The sequence below is a fragment of the Hyperoodon ampullatus genome, assembly GCF_949752795.1.
Source record: "Hyperoodon ampullatus genome assembly, chromosome: 13".
Taxonomy (NCBI): Eukaryota; Metazoa; Chordata; class Mammalia; order Artiodactyla; family Ziphiidae; genus Hyperoodon; species Hyperoodon ampullatus.
In genome coordinates this window covers 24928551-24956032 of record NC_136926.1, presented here as the reverse complement: position 1 = coordinate 24956032, position 27482 = coordinate 24928551, and the positions used below count along the sequence as shown (strand labels likewise).

Here is a 27482-nt window from a genome sequence, read left to right as displayed (position 1 = left end):
TTGGAAATGACCTCCAACAAAAAAGAATGAAACCAAAACATGGGATTTCCCTGGTGGTCCACTGGTTAAGACGCTCTGCTTCAAATGCAGGGGGAATGGGTTTGATCCCTGGTTGGGGAACTAAGATCCCACATGCCACGCAGTGCAGCCAAAAATTTTTTTTAAAAAAGAAAAAAAAAAAGAAAAAGAAAGACTGAAACCAAAACAAACAAAGGAATCCTGAGGAAGCGCCACTACTTGTGATGTACTCCTGCCAAAAACTTGAATCTAAATATCATCAAGCGTCCTCTAGAACTAAGTACCATCTTACAAAAAATACAAGGGACAAATAAAAATGACTTTAAAATCAGCAAAATCGATGATGTAGGAAACTTTACAGGACAAACGACTCAGTTCCTTCAATAAACTGCTAAGGAAAGATAGGAAAACTTATACATTAAAAGAGACTTAAGGGGCTTCCCTGGTGGCGCAGTGGTTGAGAGTCCACCTGCCAATGCAGGTGACACGGGTTCATGCCCCGGTCTGGGAGAATCCCACATGCCGCGGAGCGGCTAGGCCCGTGAGCCATGGCCACTGAGCCTGTGCGTCCGGAGCCTGTGCTCCGCAACGGGAGAGGCCACAAGAGTGAGAGGCCCGCGTACCGCAATTTAAAAAAAAAAAAAAAGAGAGACTTAAGATGCTTATTGGGACTTCCCTGGTGGCGCAGTGGTTAAGAATCCACCTGCCAATGCAGGGGACACGGGTTTGATCCCTGGTCCAAGAAGATCCCACATGCCGCGGAGCAACTAAGCCCACGAGCCACAACTACTGATCCTGCGCTCTAGAGCCCGTGAGCCACAACTACTGAGCCCGCGTGCCTAGAGACCATGCTCCACAACAAGAGAAGCCACCGCTTGCTGCAACAACAGAAAAGCCCGTGTGCAGCAACGAAGATCCAATGCAGCCAAAAAAATAATAATTTAAAAAAATAAAAATTAAGAAAATTATAATTAAAAAATTATTTTTAAAAGGATGCTTATCCACCAAATGTAATGCATGGACTTTGATTCTGGATCTTGATTTTAACAAACTACAACTGTCAAACAAAAAACATGAAAAAATGAGGGAAATTTAAACTTTAACTTTTTTAAACTTAATGTTTTAATGAGTTATTAAAGAATTATCATTTTTTTGCTGTGATAGTGGTGTTGGTTCTTTTAAAAGGATACTGTGTCTTTTACAGAATATAGAGAACAATTTACAGATAAAATATGATAAATTTAAGCACCAAAATAATTAAGGAGTGTAATAAAGTATAACACATTAAACAAAATGGGAATCCATGAGTCCAATCTGACAATAAAGGGATGCACAGATAGTTAGATAAACGGGGTAGAAAGGAGGGCTTATCCATACACAAAATGCCTAGAGACAAATGTGGAGGGAGTTGTAGAGTTGGATAGCCCCCATCTTATGACAATCATGGAGAAAATGATTAAAAAAAAAAAAGCAAAAAAGTTAAAAAGTGGTAATGTGAATAAAGGTATATGGGGGTTCTCTGTATTATTTTTGCAACTTCTCTGAAGACTGAGATTATTTCAAAATAAAAAACAAAGCAAAAATAATACAGTGGCAGAGATATAAATGAAAGAAGATAGTTCATGAGTTAATTTTTGAAAATGGGTGATAGGTACATACTATACACGGCTGAAATTCTTCATAATAAAATTTTTTTAAATTCTGGAGTAAACAAAGACAATATGGGAAAGAAAAGAAAAAACCACCACCAACAAAAAAGAAAACCCTATGATTAATATCCTCAGTGAGATAAGAGAACATATTATATGCACATAGAATAAAATAAGGATATTGTTTAAAAGAAAACAAAAAAAGAACAAGAAAGATATAGGAGAATCAAAACATTAGAAGGTGGTTAATAAAGCTGAAGAAATGTCCCAGAAATAGGAAGAGGGGGGAAAATGACAAAAGGAAATAAAATTAGAAAATCAAAGGCTCAATCCAGGGGATCAGATATATAACTAGCAGGAATTCCAGAGAGATATGAGAGAACAAAAGAGGAAGAAATTATCAAAGAAATAAGAAGTTTCTCAAAACTGAGAGATGTAAATCCTCAGATGAGAGGTCCTGAACCAAGGCCAAATGTCAGGGTAGATCAAACACTTTTTCCAACATGCAAGGAGAAAAGGCATAATAAGATATGCCTTTATTGAGAAGATACAGGAAAACTGGACATTATCAAAATTAAACATTGGTGGGACTTCCCTGGTGGTCCAGTGGGTAAGACTGCACTCCCAATGCAGGAGGCCCGGGGTTCGATCCCTGGTCGGGGAACTAGATCCTGCATGCATGCCACAACTAAAGATCCGTGTGCCGCAACTGAGACCCAGAGCAGCCAAAATTAAATAAATAAATAAATTTTTTAAATTAAACATTCGTGCTTCAAAGGACATCATCAGGAAAGTGAAAAGAAAAAAAAAAGAAAGTGAAAAAATAACTCAATGAATGGGAAAAATATTTGTATATTTGCTAAGGAAATTGTATCTAGATTATATTTTTTAAATTCCTATAACTCAATAATAAAGACAATTAACCAAATTTAAAAATGGACAAAGGATGTGACTAGATATTTCTCCAAAGAAGATATATAATCAGCCAATAAGAACATTGAGATGCTCAACATCATCAGCCATCAGGGAAATAAAAATCAAATCATAATGAGGTACCCATCAGAATGGCCATAATCAAAAAGACAGAAGAATAATAACAAGTATTGGTGAAGATGTAGAGAAACTGAAACCCTCCTACACTGCTGGCAGTAATGTAAAATGGTGCAGCCACTTTGGAAAACCACCTGGCAGTTACTAAAAAGACAAATACAGAGTTACCACTTGATCCAGCAATCCCACTCTTGGTATATATCTAAGAGAACTGAAACCATATGTCTATACAAAAACTTGTACATGAATATTTGTAGCAGCATTATTCGTAATAGCCAAAAAGTAGAAGCCCAAATGCCCACCAACTAAAGGATGGATAAACAAGATATGGTATATCCATACAATGGAATATCACTCAGCCATAGAAAGAAATGCAGTACTGTTACATGCTAAATCATGGATAAGCCTGGAAAACATTATGCTAAGTGAAAGACCCCTATAACAAAGGACCACGTATTGTATGATTCCATTTATATGAAATGCTCAGAACAGGAAAATCTATAGAGTCTGAAAGTAAAGTGGTGGTTGCCTACAGCTGGGAGGATTGAAGGGAAACAGTGAAGTGACTTACTAATAGGTAAGGGTTTCTTTTTTGGGTAATTAAAATGTTCTAAAATTCATTAAGGTGATGGTTGGATAACTGGGAATATACTAAAAACAACTGAACACTTTAAATGTGTAAACTGTACGGTATGTGAATTATATCGCAATAAAGCTATTAAAAAAAGAAGAGGAGGAAGAAGTACTAGAAGTAGTAGTATTACGGGAAAATGTGCTCCAAAAACCAAGGAAATAAATCAAGGAAAAACAAAAAACAAAAAACCAGGGATCTGGGCAACAGTGAATCTAACACAAAAGAATAGTAAAAAGAAACAAATCCCAGGACAGATGTGAAAGTAAGTCTCTGGATTAGAACTGGGAACAGCTGGCAAAGAGCCACCAGATCAGATTAGAGCAGAGGAGGAAAGTCTCCAGGAAAGAAATGCAACTGATGGTTTGGAGAGAATGCAGAAAATTACTGACAGGTTTATGAGAAATACTGAAGCATTCAGAAAAAAACATTAGTGATCTGTGCATGGAACACTAGGAAAATAAGAAAATAAGACAATTATTAATTCTCAGAAAAAATGACAGGATGTACGAGAAAGGAAGAGTTGCAGTTAGTCTACTCGGTTCAGCAGTGAATATCTGTTATATAATGTAAACACTGACTATTAACAACAAATTACCACATAACCACGTTGGTGAGATGAGGGAAGAAAACCTGTGCATCTCCCATGAATGGTCAACACTTAACGTGTAAACCTAACAAATCAAGAAATATCACCTATAAGGTTATTTACTTCCAATTTACAAATAACATCAGGAGGAACAGAAGAATGGAAATTGGAATTAGAGCCTGGAGACTATTTTCTAATTTAAGGTTTTAATACTAATTTTTAAATACACTTGTGAATTCGAAAAATGTAAAAGTATCTTAAAGAAGTTTCTACGGTATTCTGCAGCTTCTAACAATAACTGAGAAATGAATGATCTTACTAAAGAAAAGCAAAAAAATACCTAAATTTATATACTAGGTCGCAGAATAAGTTTCAACTACTTCTTCCAGGAAGCCTTCCATGACACCTCCAAGTCTCATATTTCCATGGCACTTAGGCGGGTACCATGCCACCTAGAGTGTATAGATTAGATTCAAAATAGCATTCATGGAGCTGATACTCTGTGCCAGGCACAGTACTAAACAGTTTTCATTAATTACCTGCTTTAATACAACCACCCCAACAGGTGGTAACCATCTTTATTTTAAGGAAGAAGTGCCCCAGGTCACCAGCTAAGTAGGACAGCTGGGGCTGGTACTCAGGGCCCTAACACGATTCAGTCAACAAATCTTTACTATAATCCAGAGGTTGACAATAAATCTGAACGGCCTCCCATCAAATAAAAACGGAGCACTAATCTCCCGCTGCGGGTGTTTGTCCAATTGGCCCTCGGGGCTCAGGTGTGGCCCCTGCGGTCTGAAAACCCTCGCCCGTCGCTCGGCCACGCAGCAGGGATCCAGAAACCCCTAATTCGGATACGCGCACGCTAACGAGCCTTGCACTGACGCGGCACCGGCACCCGCCTGCGGCGCCCCACACGCGCAAGAGGACGTCGGGCGAGGAAAGTGGGCCCCGGGAGCCGTCCTGCGCGCCCTTTCCACCTCTCCTCCAACTCTCGGACCTCAGCCCCATGGGGAGGTAGCCTCACCTGCACTTCTAGAGGAGGAGGAAACGGACGCTCCCACAGGGTAGTCAACGGCCAGGCTCGGAGGGACGTGCGCTCGTCGGTGGGCTCCGGTCGGAGAGGCCGAGTACTCCCGCCTCACGCCTTAGAGAACTCCCGGCAGACGCGGCCTGGTCTCCTCAGGCCCGCCCGTCCTACGCTACCCTCCACGCTTTCCCGCCCCTTAAGACGCAGATCTCGCGCCGGCCCCGCCCCCGTCTCCACGGCGACGCGGCGTGCATGAGGGACGCCCAGCCCGAGACCCGGGAGTTAGCGGAGCCTCAGGGCGGCAGGTGACGCACCTCCCTGTGGCCGCCTTGGAGCCCCAGCAATGCGAGTTGGCCCTGAGGTGCATGGATGGACGCGCTGTCAGGGCGGCCCCGCGGAGGGCTCTCTGCCTCCGTGGCCCACTCGCTTCTTTCACAGCTCAGCCTCCCACTGCTACTCTTAGACAAGAGGAGTGGGAGCTGTTTTGAAGCGGATTCCCGAGTTGCGCTTCGCGCGTCAAGCACCAGGGACGAGGCTCCCGTGTAGAGGCTGGCGCGGACCGCGGCCTTCCTTCCCCCACCTCCGGGCTCCCGCGTGAGCCTCTCTGGCTCTCGGTTCTCGATGGTTTCTGGGGAACGCAAGCCGGTTCCCGGGGCCTGGGGCGCGCGCATTCGTAGACTGGGAGGTCGTCAATCTTGACCGCGCGGGTGAGGGTTGCCCCGCCGGCGAATTAACATTATCCCAGGTTGATGGCGTCTCTTAACCATTACTTTTAAAATGTAATTAACAAGCATTGTTAGTAAATAGTCATTAATTTAAAAGATGATCAGAGTGGGCCCAAATTTTTAAAAGTGGGGATGGGAGACGGTAGGTAGGGCATTTTTTTAAAATTAACGAATAGTTGATTTACAATGCTGTTTCAGGTATACAGTAAAGTGATTCAGTTTTATGTATATATATATATATATATACACTATTCTTTTTCAGATTATTTTTCATTATAGGTTATTAAGGTAGGGCATTTTTATATCCTTTTCTCCTGTGCTTTGTAAAGCATCATTTGAAAGCACTTGAGATTTCTGGTGGAGAGCGCAAACAAAGGCTAGCATTATGCATTTAAATGCTTGAAAGATTTTACGTTAAAAACATGAGGGAAAAAAACTTATTTGGTGCCTTGGTATTAGAATCACAGGTAATTTGCATTTTTGCTCGATTTTTTTACCTATGTTAATTTTTGTAATTAAAAGTGTTTAAAAGAAGTTCCATTTTAGCGGGACACGGGAACCAATCTTTAATCTGAAGTTATGTGGCAAAGTAGTTTTAAAATAATTTAGTTACTTTCAAAGTCCTGATTAACACTGTAATACTTGCTGTAATGTTACTCTTATAAGTACTTTATTAAATAACATTTATATAAATTATGATAATCCAGGATGATAAATCAGTAAGCATGCTTTCTAAATGATTTGCTGATACTTTGTCATGTGCATTTACCACCATCAGCTTTGACTAATTTAGGAAGGAATTAAAGGCATTTCCATTTGAATTATAATGAAAATAATTAGTCCCATTGGGTAAGATTAGAAAACAATATAGAATAACAATAGCTAGTGCAGCAGCATTTGGTGATGTCAGACTCTTTTAACTACTTTGCATATATAAAATCAAAGATGTAAAGTGCCAGAAAGGGTTTAGGCTCAGCAAATAATTTGCTCTATGGTCTTACAGAAGTCTCTTAATAATTTCTTTGTAGTCGTTGAATACATGATGCCACAACTGTGAAACTGTTCAAATCCTATTTTCTTGGAAGTAGGGATTACCCTTGTAGAAAGAAAAGCTGAGTAGAAAAAAGCTCATTTAGAAAGGTGCAGAGCAGTGGAGGTCTGAGTTGAGGCTGCTCTCAAAATGTTTAGGTTTCTGATTTCTATTTGCTTCTCTGCTGTTCTTGGACTGTTAATTTCCCCAACTGACTGAAAGTTGGGAGTCCCCTTATGCCAAATTTTGAAACAAGAATTTGAACCTAAACCAAGATCTTACAAATATTTAGTAAAGAAGTAGAATCTTTTTTCTCTTACTCTCTCAAAGGGGTTCCTATACTGATATTTGAAAATTCATTTTCGTTGCAAAAGGGGGCATTTAGAACTACAAATTATCATTCCTGCCAAAGAGAATTACATTCAAAAGCGACAATGAAACAAGGATTTGCAAGCATCTAGCTTTTACATGACACAGGTGAAAGAAGTTAGTTCACAGATGCCCTCCCTTAGTAAATGATTACCTTTATTCCTAGGTAATAATCGTCTTCTCCTTTAATAAGGACAGATTAAGGCTTTGAGAGGTAAGAAGTGAGTTGAGAACGTGGTTCTACAAGACATTAAAGAAGAGCCTGGGGGAAGAGTACATCCTCCATAGGATAGACCAGAGGACCCAGGAAATGAGCTTCAGGCCAGACCTTTATCATAATAGCTACAATGCCTTGAGCACATTTCATATATGGCTGGTGGTAATTTAAAAATATGCCCACAAATTCTGTGACACTCTTCCCTTGAATATAGGCCAGCCTTAGTGATGCCTATCTAAGGAACAGCATGTGGCGTAACAGACAATGACTTCGAGGCTAGGCTGTGCAACTGTCTGGCCCTCTCCTAATTGGACACTTGCCTGGGAATCTAGCCACCATGTTATGAGGGAGCTCAGGCCACAGAGAGACCAGGTTTAAGTGTTCCAGGAGTAGCTCCATTGGTTCCAGCTGACAGCCACCACCAACCACCAAACATGTGAGTGAATGAGCCATTAGATGTTCCTAGCACACAGCCTTCCACCTGATGTTGAAGGGAGCAGAGACCAGCTGTCCCAGTTAGGACCACCCCAAATTACAGATTTGGTGCAAAATAAATGTTGGGTTAAGCCATTGAGTTTGGGGATAGTTTGTTACACAGCAAAAGATAACCAGAACAGTGGTTTTAATGTTATCTCTTTAAAGCCTGAAAAGTAGGTACTGCTATCTCCTTTTTTTTTTTTTTTTTGGCGGTACGCAGGCCTCTCACTGTTGTGGCCTCTCCCGTTGCGGAGCACAGGCTCGGGACGCGCAGGCTCAGCGGCCATGGCTTACGAGCCCAGCCGCTCCGCGGCGTGTGGGATCTTCCCGGACGGGGGCACGAACCCGTGTCCCCTGCATCGGCAGACGGACTCCTAACCACTGCGCCACCAGGGAAGGGAAGCCCTACTATCTCTTTTTGATAGATGAGTAAACAGGTTCAAAAAAGTGAAGTGACTGGCTCTGGTTTCACACTGAGTGGCAGAGCCAGGATTTAAGAGCTTCAAAAAAATAGGCCTTCTTCACTTCTCCACAGTGGCTTGCAGAGAGAGGATAGTTGTGAGAAACTCATTTTATTCATCATTACAGACGAAAAGAAAAAGTTTTCGTAATTGTTTTGTCCGTTGCCAATACTCAAGGACGGGAACTTAGTGCTCAATCACTGCCCAGTCGGCTGATTTCATAAGTGAAGCTCAAAGAAAGTAGGGCCCTTCAAAGAAATGTAGCCTTCGCTATACTTTGGCGAGAAAAATTACATTTCCCTCCACAGCCATGTATCATTCCACGGTCCCACTGGGCAGAAACCGGCTCACACGTGATCTCCGTCAAACCTTTCCTCCCCGCATGGCAATTACTCTCATTTGTTCAGAGAGGAGGGAAATTATACGTGCGTCTGTGTGGCCGTCAGACGGTCTCAGCACTACATACTAACAGCCTGACATTCGCAGTTTCATCTTTCACCCAAACGCACTTGCACTTCTTCCCGTGCAGGCTATGGGGGCGGGAAAGAACATTTCAATGAATGTCAGTCGCCCGTAGCTCATTCAAAAGCAACCGTGGCAAGTTTGCTTATTAATGCAGCAACGCGTAATCTCGCTTATTCCTCATACACATAGAGGCCATTTTAATAAGAGCGAAACTCAGAAATCAGAACTTTGCCCAAGATTACACCACCAGTTAAAAAAAAAAAAAAAGAGCCAAGGTTCGAACCCCAACCGGAAGGCGCACAGCCCTCAAGTTCGCCTAACTCAGATTCCCGCTGCCGAAGCCCCAGGGTTCTCTTGCTGACGCGATCCGTGCAAACGCAGCGGCCGACCCACTGCATGACCGCGGTAACCCTCCTTGGAGAGCCGCCGGGCGGGGGTCGCGAGCTTCAAGCTCCGCCCCGCCCTGAAGCGCACGTGGGAACTGGGCGTCCTCCCCGGGGCTGCCCACGACGACCGCCTGCGAACACCTGGGAGGGCTTCCGCGGCCCCCAGCCAAGCCTCCTCCCCCTACCGTCATCCCCTCCCGGCCTCCGCCTCCCCGCCGCCGTGCGTACGCAGGGGCCGGCGCCCAAGGAGCGCGCCGCGATGTTTCCTTTTTCCGGCTGGCACCGCCACGGACACCTCACATCCGGGCGCGCGTCGGCGAAGGCTGCGCTGGGGCCCGGGTGCGTGGAGGGAGTTATTAAGGGGGAGGGGGCCGGGGAGGAGGGGCGGAGGGCTGGGCTGCGGTTACGGCGGCTGAAGGGAGACAATCTGAGCGGGTGGGGGGGGCGAGAGCGAAGGCCGCGCGGAGCAGCCCTCGGACCGGCGCGGGCGGCGGGCAGGGGAGCTGCGGCCGAGGCACCGAGTAAGGGCTGGGTGGCAGCGGGGGCGCCGGGATTCGGGGCGCCGCGCGCCTGGGCCCGCTGGAAGAGAAGGGGCGCGGGTGCGCTGCGCCCAGGTTCGCGGGCGTGAGCGCGAGCGCCGGGGCGCGCGCGGGGGCCGGGCAGGGGCGTGAGGCCAGCGGGGCGGCCGGCTGGCAGCGGGCGGGCTAGCGGGGCCCGAGCCGCCGGGCCAGGGCGGATGGCGGCGGGCCTGTACCGGCTCCAGCTCGGAGCGCCCGGGCCGGGGTATTCGGCCTCCCCGCTTCCTCCGGCCCGCCTCCCCTCCGTGAGTACTGTCCCCGCCCATTCTCCGAAGGAGGCCTCTGGGCCGGGGCCTGCGCGAGAGGCTGGGGGTTGAGGTCTCGGCCAGGGGAAGCTGAGTTTTGCAGCTGAAGCCGGCGCTCGCCCCTTGCTTGCCACGGGCTCCCCTGACATGTCCACAGGTGCAGCTGGCCTAGTGAGGGGCGCTCGGGCCCCGTTCCCAGTCCCTGGCCTCCGGTAACAAGGGGCAGCTGGCGCCGTCCATTGGCAAGTGACAGGCACTTTACCACTGCCCGACTTCCCGGATTCCCAGCTCCAGCCAGTCTCCTACCTGCCCCCACTCCGAGAAACTTCCCCACTACTGCCTGAACGGCCCTCACGGGTGGCAGCGACTAATGTTGGTTTCTTTTTGTATTAAAACTGCTTAAAGGCTGGACCCTGATTTGGGCATGTTGCACTTCTCCTTTCCTTACCCTGTTGATGCTTAGAGCTCTTTGCTAGAAGAGGTATCTAAGTACCAGTGTTTCTGTTTCCAAGTGGGGTCTGGTTTTTAGCGTAATTGTTGGGTGAGGGTTTTTTAAAGGTAGTTAGTCTAAGAGATATGAATTTCCGTTTCTTAAACAGTCAGGACTTATGAAAATTTATTGTTCTCGGTGACAGTTTTGTGCTGATTTCTTCCAGGTGCAAAGAACTGTAGACCAAGGAGCCATGGATAGAAGTGTGGGTGAAACAGAAAATGGAGATGCCTTCCTTGACCTGAAGAAGCAACCGGCCTCCAAATCCCCGCATCGCTATACAAAAGTAGGCTCTGTTATTAATGAAATAGTGTTTCTTTATAGGTGAGGAGGTTAGTAACATTGTGTAGGAATTTCATTAGTATTATTTAAAGTGGTAGTCTCATTCTGACTCACTATGTGAACTAAATATTAACTAGATTTAGTAAAGCATTGCTTTGAACTTTTTTCTGCAGTGTGAATACCCAGAGTTTAAACTAGAATTTGCCTCTAAGTAGCCTTCAGGTGAAGGGAATATTGGTTCGATATTCCCTGTGTGAATTTGTGGGTCAGTATATGTTGGCAGACAAATTCTGTAACAGCTGTGTAATTGGTGTGTTACTGACTTACATTCTATAGAGTAAGGATTTCAGCTCTGGGATGCCTCACAGAAATCAGTGTCCTCTGTATTGATGTTTCCTTGAGAGGCGAACTCCCCACAGGAATATTCTTTGGTGTGCTTGCCTAGGGTAACCAGATTTTTTAATTCTTTTTTTTTTTTTTACTTCCTGTTGTAAAATGCATATGGACTCAACAAAAGTTAAGACTTAAAGCTAAAAATTTGTGGTGATTTAAAACTCCTCCAGATATCTCCTCTTTCAGGGGGGTGGGGGAGGAGGAATCACTTCAAGGTTATATATTTATTGAAGCTATTGTTTCACTGTCCTGTGGGCTACTGAACATTTCTGAAGAGGTTGACCGGAGCAGTGAATTCTTTCCTAGTCCACTGAACTGTGTTGAGCTGGAGTACATAAAATGTGCATGGGACTGTTGATGGGAAGGGTTGTGTCCTAGTTGGGCCCATATCTATTACTTCCCTGGTGTGAACCCCATCAAGGATTCTAACGTGGTTATTGTCCCTGGCTTCCCAGGATACTGATTGGTTAGTATTTTAAACTTGGGCTTTGTTTGTGTACTGATGCTACTACTCTTAACTACTTGATAAACTATCTGATGCTATTGGAGTAATATTCATTTTTAGCATAAAAAAAAAAACTTGAGGAAAAGAGTGTTTTCAGGTGTAAAAGAGTTTTGGTTAATTGCTGTGTTAATACAATCTGTTTTGGCATGACAGAATGTGAGTTGATAGAAAGCACTTTACTTCTTCATTCAGATTTGGTCTTCCCAAATATATTATAGTTTCTCTCAAACCTGAGAGTGCTTGTATAGTATTTCACAACTTAAATTCATTACCCAAAATGTTGACAGGTGAAATCTGAATGGAGAAAAGCTTATTAAATGAAGGGAAAGTGATTTGAACTGCTCTTATTGATATAAGCTCATGTGAATTCAGGTCTCCCAGCAGTTTTTGAACAAAAATTCTGACTGGTACTTTATGTGTAGAGTCCAGGCATAGAGGCTTTTGAATCACTGTCACACACTCATCAGAGGGTAGTATGTATATTTCATCTTTAATGTATATCCATCTTTATGCATGTCATTTTTAGGAAGATATTATTAGTCTTTCTTAGTGTAGAACTTATATATGTCTATAGTAAAGACTGAGAAGCTCAGTTTTGCCCATTTTTGACAATCCAACCTCAGAATTCTGCCATGCTTAGATAACTGTCAACCTAAAAATTTCTTTAAGGCACATTTAAGTTTACATTCAATGGTCTTCTCTCCCCAATTTAGTTAGAAATAGTTTTACTTTCCACTTCATTCAAGAGTACTTAGTTAATGGCAATTTTAGGGTCATGTTTAGGCAGTGTTGGGGTATTAGAGTAGTGCTTTCATATATATGTTTCTCAGCACTCTGGTAATTTTATGTGGGATTTGAGGCAAACTAAGCCTTTTTCCTTTTGAAGGAAGTTTGAAACAGTCCAGTGTTCTGAGCACTATAATAAATGTCTTTTGGTTCCACAACTGGAATAATATTTGAGCCATCGTACTCCCTATTTACATATTGGGATCAAACTATTGGAATAAATAAAACATTTAGTAATGTTTCTGCTGCTTCAGGTTCACAAGCTAGAAGGTTTAGAAGCAGTAGAAGGAAACTGTCCTCAGTGACTTTTGTAAGTGATGTCTTTTCTGAAAACCTTTGTAATTGAGGGATTTGTAGTTAACTACAGGGTCAGAAAAACACTGACCAGATGAGAGGGTTTCTTAAGCTTTGACCCTTCTCCATTTAGTAGTATTCAGTTGTTTTATGGGATAACACGAATAGTCTTCAGAATTCAAGGTTTTTTCCCCATGAAGGTGGAGGAGTTCAGGTGTTTGGTGAGTGCTTTTCAAGGTAACAGACCAGAGTTTCCTGTGTGGTAGGACATCCTTTAGTCCAGCTTGCTTCTCAAACCTTAATGTGTCTGGGGATCACCTGTGAACCTTGGTAAAGTGTGAATTCTGATTGTTAGGGCAGGGGTGGACTTGAAAATGTGGCCTTTTTTTTTTTTTTTTTTTGTGGTACACGGCCCTCTCACTGTTGCGGCCTCTCCCGTTGTGGAGCACAGGCTCTGGACGCGCAGGCTCAGCGGCCATGGCTCACCGGCCTAGCCGCTCCATGGCATGTGTGATTTTCCTGGACCGGGGCACGAACCCGTGTCCCCTGCATCGGCAAGCGGACTCTCAACCACTGCGCCACCAGGGAAGCCCAAAATGTGGCCTTTTAACCAGCTCCCAGGTGGTGCCCTTTCTTCTGGTCCACTGACCATGCTTTGAGTAGCAACGCTTTAGTCTTCCGTGGAGAACTTGAAATATGGTGTTGATGTTGTCAAGCAACTCAGGGGCATAGTTACTCCCCAGGGTTCAGTTGGTGTCCATTGTGTTTCCATGAATGTCTCAGGAACTCAGGTTAGGGTCACATTGGGAATTTTCAGACCTACTCCTAAGCCTCAGTGATTATTAATTTGGATGGTTAGGAGTAGCTTTATTATATGCACCTGCTATCCTGAGGGTCTTGAGCCCTTAATTTATAAACCCACTCGGGTCCATTTTGCCAGGCCAGGTTCCTAAGATCAAAAGCTATGTTTTGGTAGTATTCAAATGTGCATTTTTCTAAAGTGATTGCATTGTGTTGAAAGACTTTGGGAGGTTATAGAGTGGGGTCTCACATCAAAAGTCATGGATTAAAACTGGTTTAGACAGTGGTTCTCAAAGTGTGGTCCTCAAAACTACCACTTAGTATCATCTGGTAGATTGTTAGAAATACAAAATCTCGGGCCCCATCTCAGAGGTATTGAATCAAACTCTAGGGTTAGGGCCAGCCATCACCGGCTGAATAACAAGTAATTCAGAGAATTCTGACTCAGATTCAAGTTTGAGAACCATTAGTTTAGAAAACAGGAGGTAGTGAGGCTTATTAGTGGAAAAAGTTTGGGACTCATTCAGCTTTTTCTTACCTTCATCAGTGGTCCTTGTTTACCAGTTCTTGAGATGTAGTACCTGCTCTTCTATTAGTGATACCATCTTCTGCTTGAAGTACAAAATAGACATGCTTTGGCCTGTCCCACTATTCTGATCCATGTTTTTTTCTTCAAGCGAACAGACTGATTTTCTTAGGTCACAAAGTATTACATACTTTGTGCTGTTTCTCCTTTGCTCCTGTAGCTTGCCACGGACTCCTTATTGAATGCTGTCACCTGCCAGTTGGACACGGAATAAAAGCGGAGGACACTCAGAATATTCAGCTTGATACTGACCAATGTTAACCATGCATGTTAAATCTACCAGCTGAAAAATAGGTGTTGGATTATCTGAGTTATACCTGTGTGCTCTTCATTACCTTGACTAGTTATAAATTGGCACTGTTTTATTTGTCATTGTAGGGATATTTAAAGGAGGCCACCCTAATTTGTGGCTGATGGGCAGTTGGTCACAGTGGTACAGCCATGTTTGTGTCTTTGCTTTGTTTCTTTGTTTTGTTTTGTTTGTTTTGGCCATGCCACACAGCTTGCAGGATCTTAGTTCCCCGGCCAGGGATTGAAACCGGGCCCCAGCAGTGAAAGCACCAAGTCCTAGCCACTGGACCACCAGGGAACTCCCTGTCTTTGCTTTAAAATCATTAAGAAAACAGACAAGCAACTGAAGTGGACTGATATGAGTAATCCTTCTAGCCTTCTTGGAGAGAATCAGTTGCAAGACTTGAAGTCAAGCCTTTGAAAATACTCTTTGATTTAAATTCTAGGTTGAAATCAGTAGTCCGATGGTCAGTTTTTGCTATACAAAGATCTCGTTTGATAACTTCATGTGTATCTCATAAACTGAGTTGAATAGTAGGCTCTAACAGGTCATTTCAGTGAGGCACTTAGCTATAAACTTCTAAGCTAGTATAAAAATAGTGGTGCCTGTTTATATGGGGGAAGGCAGAATCGTGGTACAAAAAATCATGATACCATGTTAATGTTTCAGCTGTCCAGAAACCTAACTGGAAGTTCTTAGAGGGGGCTGGCTGGCAACACCATAGATACTGTCTTCGGACTGCTCTTTCCTACCTGTTCCGATTTTAAGTCATCTTGAAAAGTTGGGATTAAGGGCCCTTGCCCCCTTGGGTATCCTCTCCTCCTTCCTCATGGTGGGAACTTCTAGCTAGATAAGGAGCCAGTCATTTCACAATTGGAACGTCTGACATAGAAATCTGTGGTTCTAGCACCCCTTCCTAAATCTTTGGTTCAGGAAGGGGTGCTGTAAGAGGAGCTGGCTTAGGGGAAGCCTGCCCGAGGAGGTGGCAGTCAGGGTTCCCAGCAGTCCCACTGGACTGGGACAAACCCATCACTGAGTGACAAAGCTGCTGGGAGGGGTTGGGCACCTTCCCCTGTCCTCTCAAGAGAATAACTGGAGAGGAGAGGGTAAGGGGCCACTGAGCCCCACTGCCTGGTTTGGGATCCCCCACTCTTCCACCTCCTTAACCTGTGTTGCCTTCAGTCATATTCTCAACTTCTCTGACTCTCATCTTTTTCCTCTGTAAAATACAGATAGAATAGTATCTAACCCATAGGATTTTTGTGGGGAATAAATGAGAAAATGAATATCAGGTGCTTAGAAAAGTGGCTGGCACACAATACGTGTTAAAAACTGCTTATGATGGGGGCTTCCCTGGTGGTGCAGTGGTTGAGAGTCCGCCTGCCGATGCAGGGGACATGGGTTCGTGCCCCGGTCCAGGAAGATCCCACATGCCGCGGAGCGGCTGGGCCCGTGAGCCATGGCCGATGATCCTGCGCGTCTGGAGCCTGTGCTCCACAACGGGAGAGGCCACAACAGTGAGAGGCCCGGGTACCGCAAAACAAAACAAAAAAACTGCTTATGATGTAATGAAGGTAGGGGGAGATACTGAAAGATAGCTTCTTTAGATACCACCTTTAGGTCAAGGTGCTTATTTTCTAAATGTCACAGTAACCATCTCCATTTTAATATGAAACCAGAAAGCACTATGAAGATGTAATGCTACCACCCTAAAAATGATTTTCATAAGTTTCCTTCTGGTACTTATTTACCTGCTTACTTCATGTTTTACATTGCTTTTATCGATTGTATAAACGCATTTAAAAGCCAAGGTTTATTTTTATTGTTTTGGCCAGATCAACAGAAAAAGCAAGGTTTCCTTTTTTTTTTTTCCCCTATTCCCATTTTCTTAGCTTCACATAAATCCTTTCAATAGAAGAAAGTCTTTGCATCAAATCAGCCACCATTAGAGGCTTGGGTGAATTCAGGTGCTGAGTCCTGCTTATCAACTCTGCAGGATCCAGTTTGCATCCTGACCTGCCTGTAAGAACTGTTCTAAACAGTGCCCCTTTAGCAACAAACCTCATGAATGGGGGATGGTGGAAGGTATCTCATGCACCCCCTGTGTCATTCGTTCACCATTGCCCTGGCTGTCATCTATGAATGCCATTACCCCATTGTGATCTATTTTTAAAAGCTTTCTAAGCCTTTCAGAAAAGTCATGTGACTCATAGATTGAAATATCAGGTCAGTCAGCAACCATCTGAGAGCCTGATGGGCCAAGCCCAATGTTAGTGGGTATGTGGAGGGTGGGGACTAGAAGAGGAGGTCAAAGGGGGACCCAACCCAAGCACTGCTCTAGGGACATCTGCTTTCTTTAGGAAGAGCCAGGGACACATAGGTGAGATACTGGGGCACTTCTAGGGTGCTCAGACCACTAACAGTAAAATAAAAATATCCATGGTAATCATAAAAAATTGGGCTTTTTACTCTTGTGAATTGAATTCAGCTCACAGACGTAAAGAACATTTCCCCTTTCATCTCCTTCTATAAGTGACTTGTGTGAAATTCTATAACGTCAAATTGTCATCAGAATGCATAGCTGCTTCTGCAGGGGATTTCTGCAGAAAGAAACTGTATAAGGTTTTAACCACTGTTGCTTTGGGCTTATACTCACATCATTTGCTTTCTACTTTAATTCTGATCACTGAAAAGTGGGTGTCCATATTAGTAATTCCCAAATAGACTGTTCGGGAAGGCTTGACACATTCTCTTTAAGGAAGGCTGCTAAAACTAAGAAAATGTGTTTATACTTCCTTGGGTGTGGGACTCTTAGCCAATTAGCAGCTTGTTCTTGCCTGGTCAGGTTTTAGTAACCTATGCAAAAATTAAGGTCTCGGGCTTCCCTGGTGGCGCAGTGGTTGAGAGTCCGCCTGCCGATGCAGGGGACACAGGTTCGTGCCGCGGTCTGGGAAGATCCCACATACCGCGGAGCGGCTGGGCCCGTGAGCCATGGCCGTTGAGCCTGCGCGTCCGGAGCCTGTGCTCCGCAACGGGAGAGGCCACAACAGTGAGAAGCCCATGTAACGCAAAAAAAAAAAAAAAAAAAAAAAAAAAATTAAGGTCTCTGTTGATAACTCTTCTCTTGTCCAGATGACAATTTTAGTGAACTTGTTCACGATGTAAGTTTCTGTGGATTGTCAGGACTCTACAAAAGGGTACTCTCACATTCCCTCCTGAAACACTCATAGGGAAGGAGCACTCCCAGTTCAAAATGGGCACTTGGAAGTATTTTGCCTTTAGCCAAACTTGAAGGTTTTCTTTGAAGATATCCCAAAGGGATTCCTTTCCAGGAATAGTTGCTGTTAAGGACTCTTGAGATGGCAAGTTCAAGAAGACTTCTTTTGAGAGATTGGAGAGCAGTGGGGCCAGGGACCACAGTCATCTGCCTGTGCTGGCCACTAAGCATGGCACACAGGAAGTGTTCTGTGGACAGTTATGGAAGAGCAAACTTTGTGTTGACTTAGCTTATGGTTTCTCTCCTCCCCACTTAACTGGGGGATCCTCTCAGGCTGGGATACCATCTTAAGCAACTTAAGACATTGCTGAAGGTAACAGGTTTAGTTCTCTAACCCCAACGAGGAGGATCTCATTTTTCCCTAAATGTTGGGGTGGACCTTGGGCCACATTTTGAGAAACGTGATTGGTTTAAAGCACTACTTTTTAACCTCTGTGGGGGTCCATTGGAGGTCTTTGGATAACCATTGGAGATGAACACTCATTGCAGAAATTGCACAAATGCGTTTTGTGTATGATTTCCTTGATGCCATGAAACTGGTTTAAGAAGCCCTGCTCTCAAGAACAGTACCTGTAGTTTGAGCTAGATGTTTAAAGTTAATCCTAGGAGCTATTCAATCCAAGAATTGTTTGGTTTCCCCAGTTCTCAGCCTATTAATAAATTGCTCTTCATCCTCTGTAGACAAGTGGGCTGTGTTTTGGGCATTGCATTTGGTCAGAGGCATACCATGGCACAGTTGGTGCTGCTGGCGTGGTTGATGCCTGTGTGCAACTCGCCCACTGCTCCACTTTGTGCTCTTACAGGCCTGTCAAGTTTGTACATTGAGCATTCACACCTAGAATATGCCAAGCGTATAAAGTCAACAAAGAAAACTGGAATAATATGGGAGGGAAAATTAAAACATTTTTACCAACCTGAGCCACTCTTTTGTATCCAAGAGTAGTTGGCATTTATAAATCTGATTAGAGCAGTAAGTCTGTAACAAGAGAAATTAAACAAAACATTAACCTCTGGTAACTAAACCTCTTAGTTTAATTTACTTAAAAATTTTTTTTTGTTGAGATAGAATTCACATACATAAAATTCACCCCTTTTAAAGTATACCATTTAGTGGTTTTTAGTAAATTCACAAAGTTGTACAACCATCACTACTATCTAATCCAGAATATTTTCATCTTGGCAAAAAAACTCTACCCATTAACAATCACCCCCGCCCCTTATCCCCTTCCCCCTGGCCCTGGCAACCATTAACCTACTTTCTGACTCAATGGATTTACCCATTTTGAACGTTGCATATAAAGAGAATCATACAGTATGTGACTTCTTTCACTGAACATAGTGTTTTCAAGGTTCATGTTGTACCATGTATGAGTACTTTATTCTGTTTTATTGCTAAATATTCCATTGTATAGGTTTACCACATTTTGTTTAACCATTTATCATTTGATGGACACATGGGTTGTTTAAACTTTTTGGCTGTTGTGAATAATGCTGTGAGCATTTGTGTACAAGTTTTTGTGTGAACATAATTTTTCATTTTTCTTTGGTTTATAACTAGGAGTGGGATTGCTGTATCATGTGGTAACTAAGTTTTTGAGGAACTGCCACCATTTTCCACAGCAGCCGCACCATTTTCCATTCCCATCAGCAATGTTAGAGGGTTCCAGTTTCTCTACATCCTTGTCAATACTTATTTTCCCTTTTTTTTTAAAATAGCCATCCTAGTAGACATTACATGGTATCTCACTGTGGTTTTGACTTGCATTTGCCTGATGACTAATGATGTTGAACATCTTTCATGTGTTTGTTGGCCATTTGTGTATCTTTGGAGAAAAATCTATTGATCTTTTACCTGTTTTTTAAATTGGGTTATTGTCTTTTTGTTGTTGAGTTGTATGCGTTCTCTCTATATTCTAGACTCTTATCAGATACGTGATTTGTAAATATTTTTTTCTGTCCTGTGGGTTGTCATTTCACTTTCTTGATAGTGTCATATGAAGCAAAAAAATTTCTACATTTGAAGTCAAATTTATCATTTTTCTTTGGTTGCTTAGGCTTTTGTTGTCATAGCTAAATAACATTGCTTAATCCAAGGTCATGAAGATTTATACTTATGTCTTCTTCTAAGAGTTTTATAGTCATAGCTCATATGTTTAAGTCTTTGATACATGTTGAGTTTCTTTTTGTATATGGTATGAGACAGGGTAAACTTTATTTTTTTGAACAATTTTAGATTTACAGAAAAACTGGGAGCATATCTTATATTGGTATGGTACAGTTATTACAATTAACAATGTTGATACATCGTGATTAACTAAAGTCCATACTTTATTCACATTTCCTTAGTTTTAAACCAATGTCCTTTTTCTGTTCCAGGATTCCATCCAGGAGACCATATTACATTTAGTTGTCATCTCTCCTTAGCCTCCTCATTTCCCTTTTTTGTAAGGCTTTTTTTTTTTTTTACCTTTGTTCAAATATTTTTTGATCCCTGCAAATAGAACATTTTGGTCCATCTACATGTTTTGCAGCTGTGTTAAAATTTTAATCTTTGCAAGTTGACTCCTAAATAAATAGATAAAATCATTAGCGTTTCAGCAAACAGCTGTAGTAATAATAGAGAACACCTATCACTTGGGCTCCCTATTATCATTTGGAGTTAAAAGTTTCAAACAGAGCCTCATTGTTTAGAAACTTTTTGTATATTGAGAATATACATATTTAAGTATGAAATATATTGCCCTTGGTTTAATAGTATACTAGGGTTCTTAGTTTAAAATTCGGATTTGAGGGTGGTGGAGTGAGGGGATATGTAATAATCTTTGGGTTGCTTCTAATAGCAGAAGATTGCTTTGCAGTGTTTTTTCCTGTAGTGTATAAGTATTTCCTATATTACAAGGTCCTTCCTGTTTTTACTTGAAAATGTTTTAAGCCCTACTGTTCTTAGGATTTCTGTATTGTTGCATCTGCAATCATCATAACTACTATTGGTCCATCTTCCCCACCCCTCACCACCAAATTTGTGTCACCCCTGCCCTTCTGACACTGTGTTCACCATGCAGATTTCACTGGACTCCAGTCTCTACTGGCAATTTGCAGGTGATATGTCAGTACTTTGACAGTTTTTTCAGAATTTTGAGTAGCCTTTAGACATTTCCTTATATTTGGAATTCTGTTTATCTCAGACTTCCGAATTTTTCTAGGTATTTCTACCCAATTAATAAGACATAATTCATAAATGAATCGTAAATAAATGTAAATAATTGACATTCTGGTTTTAAAACTAAAATGTCATCTTGTTCTAGGGCATTTTGCTATTTCTCAACTAATGGAGAAAACATTTAGGTGCCTCAGGTGTCTGAAGATACTGAGTAATTTCATGACATGCTTATATGCTGTGATTCCTGTAGGCTGAGAGAGTAACTCTATCCCTCCGTATTTACCCCAAGATATGGGAAGCAGTGATCAGAGAAGCAGCAAGCATTCTGTTGTGAGGCCTGTGACGGGGGTGTTGGAGAGGCTGCAGCACAATGGTATATGCTTTTTTGCAAGGCAGTTGTAGCATTTTACTGGTACTGAGAGTTTGGGAACTGCTGTTTTTAACTTTACTATGAAAATGTTTATATAAAAAGGAGGCAGTGGTTTTGTGTGTATGCATGTGTATGAGCAGGTGTGTGTGTGTGCACACGTGTGCATATATAACTACACATATTTCCTAGTTCTGCTGAGAGGGCCTAGAAGCAAATGAGGATACCCAGTTCCCAAGTCTTGATTTATTATACTATTCCCCACTTAAAGGAACTTGGATTTCTTGAGAAATGGCTGACTCTGGGGTTAGGACAGGATGGGTACAACGTAAGATAGAATGTAAGAAAGTGCTTTTAAAAAATGATGGGGCATGTCAAAAGGATGCGGGAGCCAGCTTGAAGAGACTCTCAATTTGAGCACCAAAATAATTAAGGACATTAATGAATTATAGACCATTGGAAAAGCTGGGAATCTGTGAGCCCATGTCAATAATAAATAGGTAAATAAAAGGGGGAGAAGGGAGGGTTTGTATTTACAGTGGAATGTCAAGTGCCTGACTGGTAATTATGGAGGGAGGCCTACAGTTGAAAAATCAAGATTGGTTTGGCTCAGAATCACCAGTAGATGCTAAATTTATGGGGAAATATTGATGAAGGCCAGAATATTTGGATGATTTTAAAGTGTCTCCCCCACAGATTGTGTACTGATTGCAAGTGGGAATGTAGTAACTAAAGAGTAAAACTGGAGAATACCTTGATCAGGTGGTTAACATCAAGTTAACATCACTGATGAGGGGCAGATGGGTGACATAGGCATCCAGAGGTGATGCTCTGAGGTGGACATCTCTTAGGTCAGTATTCTGCTCCAGAGATGCTTAGCCTCAATCTAATCATGAAGAAACATTAGACAAACCTAAAATGAATAATGTTCTCTTTAAAAAAAAAAAAAAAAGTAGGCTTTATTCTTTAGAAATGCTAATGTCATAAAAGACAAAAGAAGTTGTAGAAATGTTCCAGATTAGAGACCAATATCTGGTTCTAGACTGGATCCTGTGTTAGATTCTAATAAAAGGTAATATAAAGGACATTATTGGGTCATTTGACAAAATTGGAATCCAGAGGGATAAAGTGTTACTGATAACTGGTTGTATAAAACTGACAGCACTTGTCAACCAGGTTCTGCAGAAGTGAGCCCTTATGCCCTAAGGCATCCATTGTATGTAATAGATTCTCTTCTCTCCTGTGCATCTAAAATGATACTGGACAAGTATAATCCTTGGGAGAATGGAAAAATAGTCACTCAAATTATTTTCTATAGGGCTTAATTCTCTCATAGAGCCACAAAAAAAGGCTGTGAAAGAATATGCTCATTTTTAGGAAACAGGCACTGAAGTATTTAGGGGTAAAGGACCATGTACATTAAAAAAAAAAAAATCTGTCCCCTTGTAAGTTGGCATCTAATGCATTTAAGACCAGTCAGAATAGCTGAAGATTTTTTTTTTTTTTTTTTTTTTTTTTGCGGTACGCGGGCCTCTCACTGCCGTGGCCTCTCCCATCGCGGAGCACAGGCTCCGGACGCGCAGGCCCAGAGGCCATGGCCCACGGGCCCAGCCGCTCCGCGGCACGTGGGATCCTCCTGGACCGGGGCACGAACCCGTGCCCCCTGCATCGGCAGGCGGACTCCCAACCACTGCGCCACCAGGGAAGCCCATAGCCGAAGATTTTATGTAAGCCTGAAGCTACCATGCCTTGATCAGCGTTCAGTGTTGTGGGGTATATTATTGGACAGAAGTTTATGAGAGAGTGTGTTTTAGCAATAAACTGATCACTTACGTTATTTGCCAATTCTGCTTGAGCTTCTGGTGAGAACCTTGAGCTGACTCTGGTCCTTTCTGGAATAAGTCAGGGTGTAAATAAATAAGAACTGTATGAACTGCTTAAGGTAGACAGTCAGTTACTGGTAACAAAAATAAGTTGAAAATATGTGGCCCAAGAAATATTGTTCAAAATCACCGTATGATTTCTCTTTCTAGGAGGAGCTCTTGGATATTAAAGAACGCCCTCATTCCAAACAAAGGCCTTCGTGCCTCTCTGAGAAATATGACAGGTATCTGGGGGGGGGTCAACTTCTTGTTACACCAAACTTAATAAATGGAGTTGTATTGTTTTGCTGGAATTACGAGTGGGGAGATTTCAGGGGTAATGACATTGGGCTTCCACACAAGTAAATTGCACGTAAGCTATGAACATGACTAAATAGCATCTCACTGCACTGTCTTCATCAGCTTTGTTATTAATTAGCTGAAATTCAGAGATTTAAGCTGCAAGGAACTCTAAGGACAACTAAACCAATTCTCTTTCAACTAACTGGTGATGAAACTAAAACTAGAAAATGACACATTGGTCAAAGGCACATTGTCAGAAAGCAGAATTAAGACTTGACCAGAGTCTTTTCTCTCTACCAGTGGTTTTTTGCACTGTGCTTTGAGGGTCCTTCAAAGGCCTGCCTGGTGCAGGACGATCAGGAGGACTCTGGGCCTTCTATCAGTCCCCCACCCCTCACCCCCAAACAAGAGAACCATTCAACCATTCAGATTTTTGGGGGTGGTTTGTTTTGTTTTGTTTTGGCCGCACTGTACGGCATGCGGCATCTTAGTTCCCTGACCATGGATGGAACCCGAGCCCCCTGCAGTGGAAGCTCAGAGTCTTAACCGCTGGACTGCCAGGGAAGTCCCCACATTAGCCCTTTTGCATCTTGGGCTCCTTCATAAGGTAGAAAGCTTTGGTTTGAGAAGGCTATAGCTAAAAATGGTCTGAAAGTCTCTTAGAATAACCCTACATTGTACTTCTTATGGTTATCTTAAGACTTTAAGGTCACTTCTTAAATATCAAGGTAGATGGTTCATATTGGCCCACATTTTTTTAATATATATAGTGTTTAATTTTTTGATAGAATAGCACGCGCTTTTTTAAATTTTGTACATGGACAGTTCAGAAGGTTGCTAAATCTGGACTCTTCACCACTTTCCCCTGGTGAGGGTGATACTTGAATAATGGCGATTCTAACTGGTTAGGAGTTTTTGCTAAGTCTCAGATTAGCTGGGGGTTTTCTTTGTTTTTGTTTCGTTTTTCCTTCATTAAAGCTGTAAAGGTTTTTTGTGCCTCAAATTGAATTTTCTTGTTACAGCTGTTTCTTCTTGGCATAAAATAGTTATCATGGGCACATATTCCCTTTGATTCTGAAGTGGAGATGTTGTACCTAATAATAATAATGAAAATAAGAGAGATGGAGGAAAGAGTTTCTCATCCTAGCAGAGCTAGAGTTAGGTACCAGATCGTTGGGCTCCAAAGCTTCTCCTCTGCACACTGCACCACCTGCCACCCCATCATTAGCGTGGGAGTAACAAAGTCAAACCCAGACTACACACTTTAGGCCCTTAAAGAGCTGTCTGTCCTACTTGTGGGAAAAACTGAGACTGTACATAGAAATTCTGGAGAATATACACTAAGCCTTCCAGGAGCTGCTTCCAATAAGAGGATTAAGGGGCTTTTTCTTCCCTGTACTAATCTTCAGTAAACTGAGTAATCAATATTTATGGAGCATTTCTTTGTATAGGACAGGCATAGATACTATAATCCATATGTACCCCAAGGTTTGTGGTCTGGATGTTTCATTTATGCACAAACCACTGCTTTTCAAGTGACTATTGCTATTATGTGAACAACAACAATGTATTGCTGAATTTATTAGTTGTTTTTGTTTTCATCTTAAAAGAGAGAACCATTCTGATGGCAACCATGAAGTTTTATATTGGAAAGGGGTTTCCATAACCTGTCACCTGAAGTAGTAGGAATTAAACTACATGTGTTATTCATGGTGCAAGTGCTAACTGTTGGTGCCCTTTGACTTGCAGTGATGGTGTCTGGGACCCTGAGAAGTGGCATGCCTCCCTCTACCCAGCTTCAGGACGGAGTTCACCAATGGAAAGTCTAAAGAAAGAGTTAGATACAGATCGACCTTCCCTGGTGCGCAGGATAGTAGGTGAGCAGTCTCTGAGAAGTGGGGGCAGCAATTTTGGAGACAGTGCTCTTTGCTGCTGGCTTCATTCTTAGCTGTGAGAGTTTTATGCATTGGGAGAAAGTATCATTATCAGGAAACTGACTTAACAGTTCATTTCTTTTTTTTATTTATTTAATATCTATTTTTTTAAACAGTTCATTTCTGATTAGCTAACAGAGTAAAATCATAGCCTTCCTATGTAGCAGTGGTGAGTAGACTGTATTAGGCTATGTGCTTTTGAATTAAAAGTACCAGGTCTTTCATTGAAGTGGATAACTGAGTTAGATGTGGGAACCCTAAAGCTGCGCTGGAGAGCTGGTTATGCCCAGTCTGAGGTGAGACTTTTCCTTAGGTATAAGTTAGTTCTGGCAATTCTTTTTTTTTTTTTTTTTTTTTTTTTGCGGTACGCGGGCCTCCCACTGCTGTGGCCTCTCCCGTTGCGGAGCACAGGCTCCGGACGCGCAGGCTTAGCAGCCATGGCTCACGGGCCCAGCCGCTCCGCGGCATGTGGGATCCTCCTGGACCGGGGCACGAACCCGTGTCCCCTGCGTCAGCAAGCGGACTCTCAACCACTGCGCCACCAGGGAAGCCCAGTTCTGGCAATTCTTAATTCACAATAGAGTATGATCCGAATACCGGGTTTCGATGTGGTTTGCGACTGGAGTAAAGTTTGATCTTCCATACCTTTCCCCCTGAAATGGATAGCTGGCAATATAAAACCTAGTCAAGGAACTAGTTGCAACAGGGAACTCTTTTTGAGATGAGAGGAACACGCATCATAAAACCAACTTGGAGGGGCTTCCCTGGTGGCGCAGTGGTTGAGAGTCCGCCTGCCGATGCAGGGGACACGGGTTCATGCCCCGGTCCGGGAGGATCCCACATGCCGCGGAGCGGCTGGGCCCGTGAGGCATGGCCGCTGGGCCTGCGCGTCCAGAGCCTGTGCTCCGCAACGGGAGAGGCCACAACAGTGAGAGGCCCACGTACCGCAAAAAAAAAAAAACAAAAAAAAAACTTGGAACTGAACAAAGAAGATGGGGTGATGACTGTAGCTTGAGCTGTAAGACCCTTCTACACAGCTGGAAACTTAGAAGCAACCTAAATGTCCAGCAATAGAAATGAAGTTGAGTAAACTTTGGTATATCCATATATAGGAGTGTTCAGCTATAAAAACATGTTGGTGACATGTTCACCAAGTTATACAAAACTGTCTATTTTGTGTCTTATTTTTGGAAGAAAACAGACACTGCATGGAAATTCTGGAAAAGTGCATACCAAAACATTTTAGGAAATGTTTCTAGTGAGAGGATTAAAGGAGGTTTTCCTCACTTGGACTTATCTTTAGTTTTCTGATTTTCCTAGGAAGAATTTTTGTGTGTGGTGACATGTTTTTCTTACATCTTTATTGAGGTAAAATTGGCATTCAGTAGACTGGTACATAAATGGCACATAAAGTGTACCATTTGATGTTTTGACATGTGAATACAATGTGAAACCATTACCACAATCAAAGTAATAAGCATTTCCATCACAGCTAAAAGTTCCCTAGCACCCCATGTGTCCCTTCTTACACTCCACCCCTGCCCCACAGGCACGAACCCGTGTCCCCTGCATCGGCAGGCGGACTCTCAACCACTGCGCCACCAGGGAAGCCCCATTTTATCATTTTTTAAGATAGATTGTGCTCTTGGTGTCATGCCTAAGAAAACTGTGCTAACCCAGTGTGACAGATTTCCTCCATATTTTCTTCTAGAAGTTTTATAGTTTTAGGGGTTACATTTAGATCTATGATCCATTTTTTTTTTTTTTTTTTTTTTTTTATGGTACGCGGGCCTCTCACTGCTGTGGCCTCTCCCACTGCAGAGCACAGGCTCCGGACGCGCAGGCTCAGCGGCCATGGCTCACGGGCCCAGCCGCTCCGCGGCATGTGGGATCTTCCCCGACCGGGGCACGAACCCGTGTCCCCTGCATCGGCAGGCAGACTCCCAACCACTGCGCCACCAGGGAAGCCCTATGATCCATTTTGAGTTAATTTTTGTATATGGTGGTAGGTATGAATTTAAGTCTTTTTTTTTTTTGCATGTGGATATTCAGCTATTCAATACTTTCAATATTTTAACTTTTTAAGTGGTTACTGTTTCAAATACTGACACCTACTGTAGTTTATTAATTGACAAAACATTTGCTAATAATTACATAGATAAGAATTTAGTCAAGGGACTGCCCTGGCGGTCCAGTGGTTAACACTCCGTATTTCCACTGGAGGGGGCGC

General features: G+C 42.8%; 1 protein-coding gene across 3 annotated transcripts in view; it reads left to right on the top strand.

The window, feature by feature from the left end:
• Positions 1-10603: 10603 nt before the first annotated feature.
• EIF4ENIF1 (eukaryotic translation initiation factor 4E nuclear import factor 1) overlaps positions 10604-27482 on the top strand; it is a gene marked incomplete at its 5' end in the record, with an annotated part of 40434 nt that continues 23555 nt past the window's right edge. For all 3 annotated transcript variants that reach the window (XM_079717355.1, XM_079717354.1, XM_079717353.1), the window contains 3 exons: positions 10604-10696; positions 23187-23260; positions 25068-25195. In XM_079717355.1, the coding sequence (XP_079573481.1) occupies positions 10604-10696; positions 23187-23260; positions 25068-25195 (295 nt within the window). The remainder of the gene's footprint in view (positions 10697-23186; positions 23261-25067; positions 25196-27482) is intronic.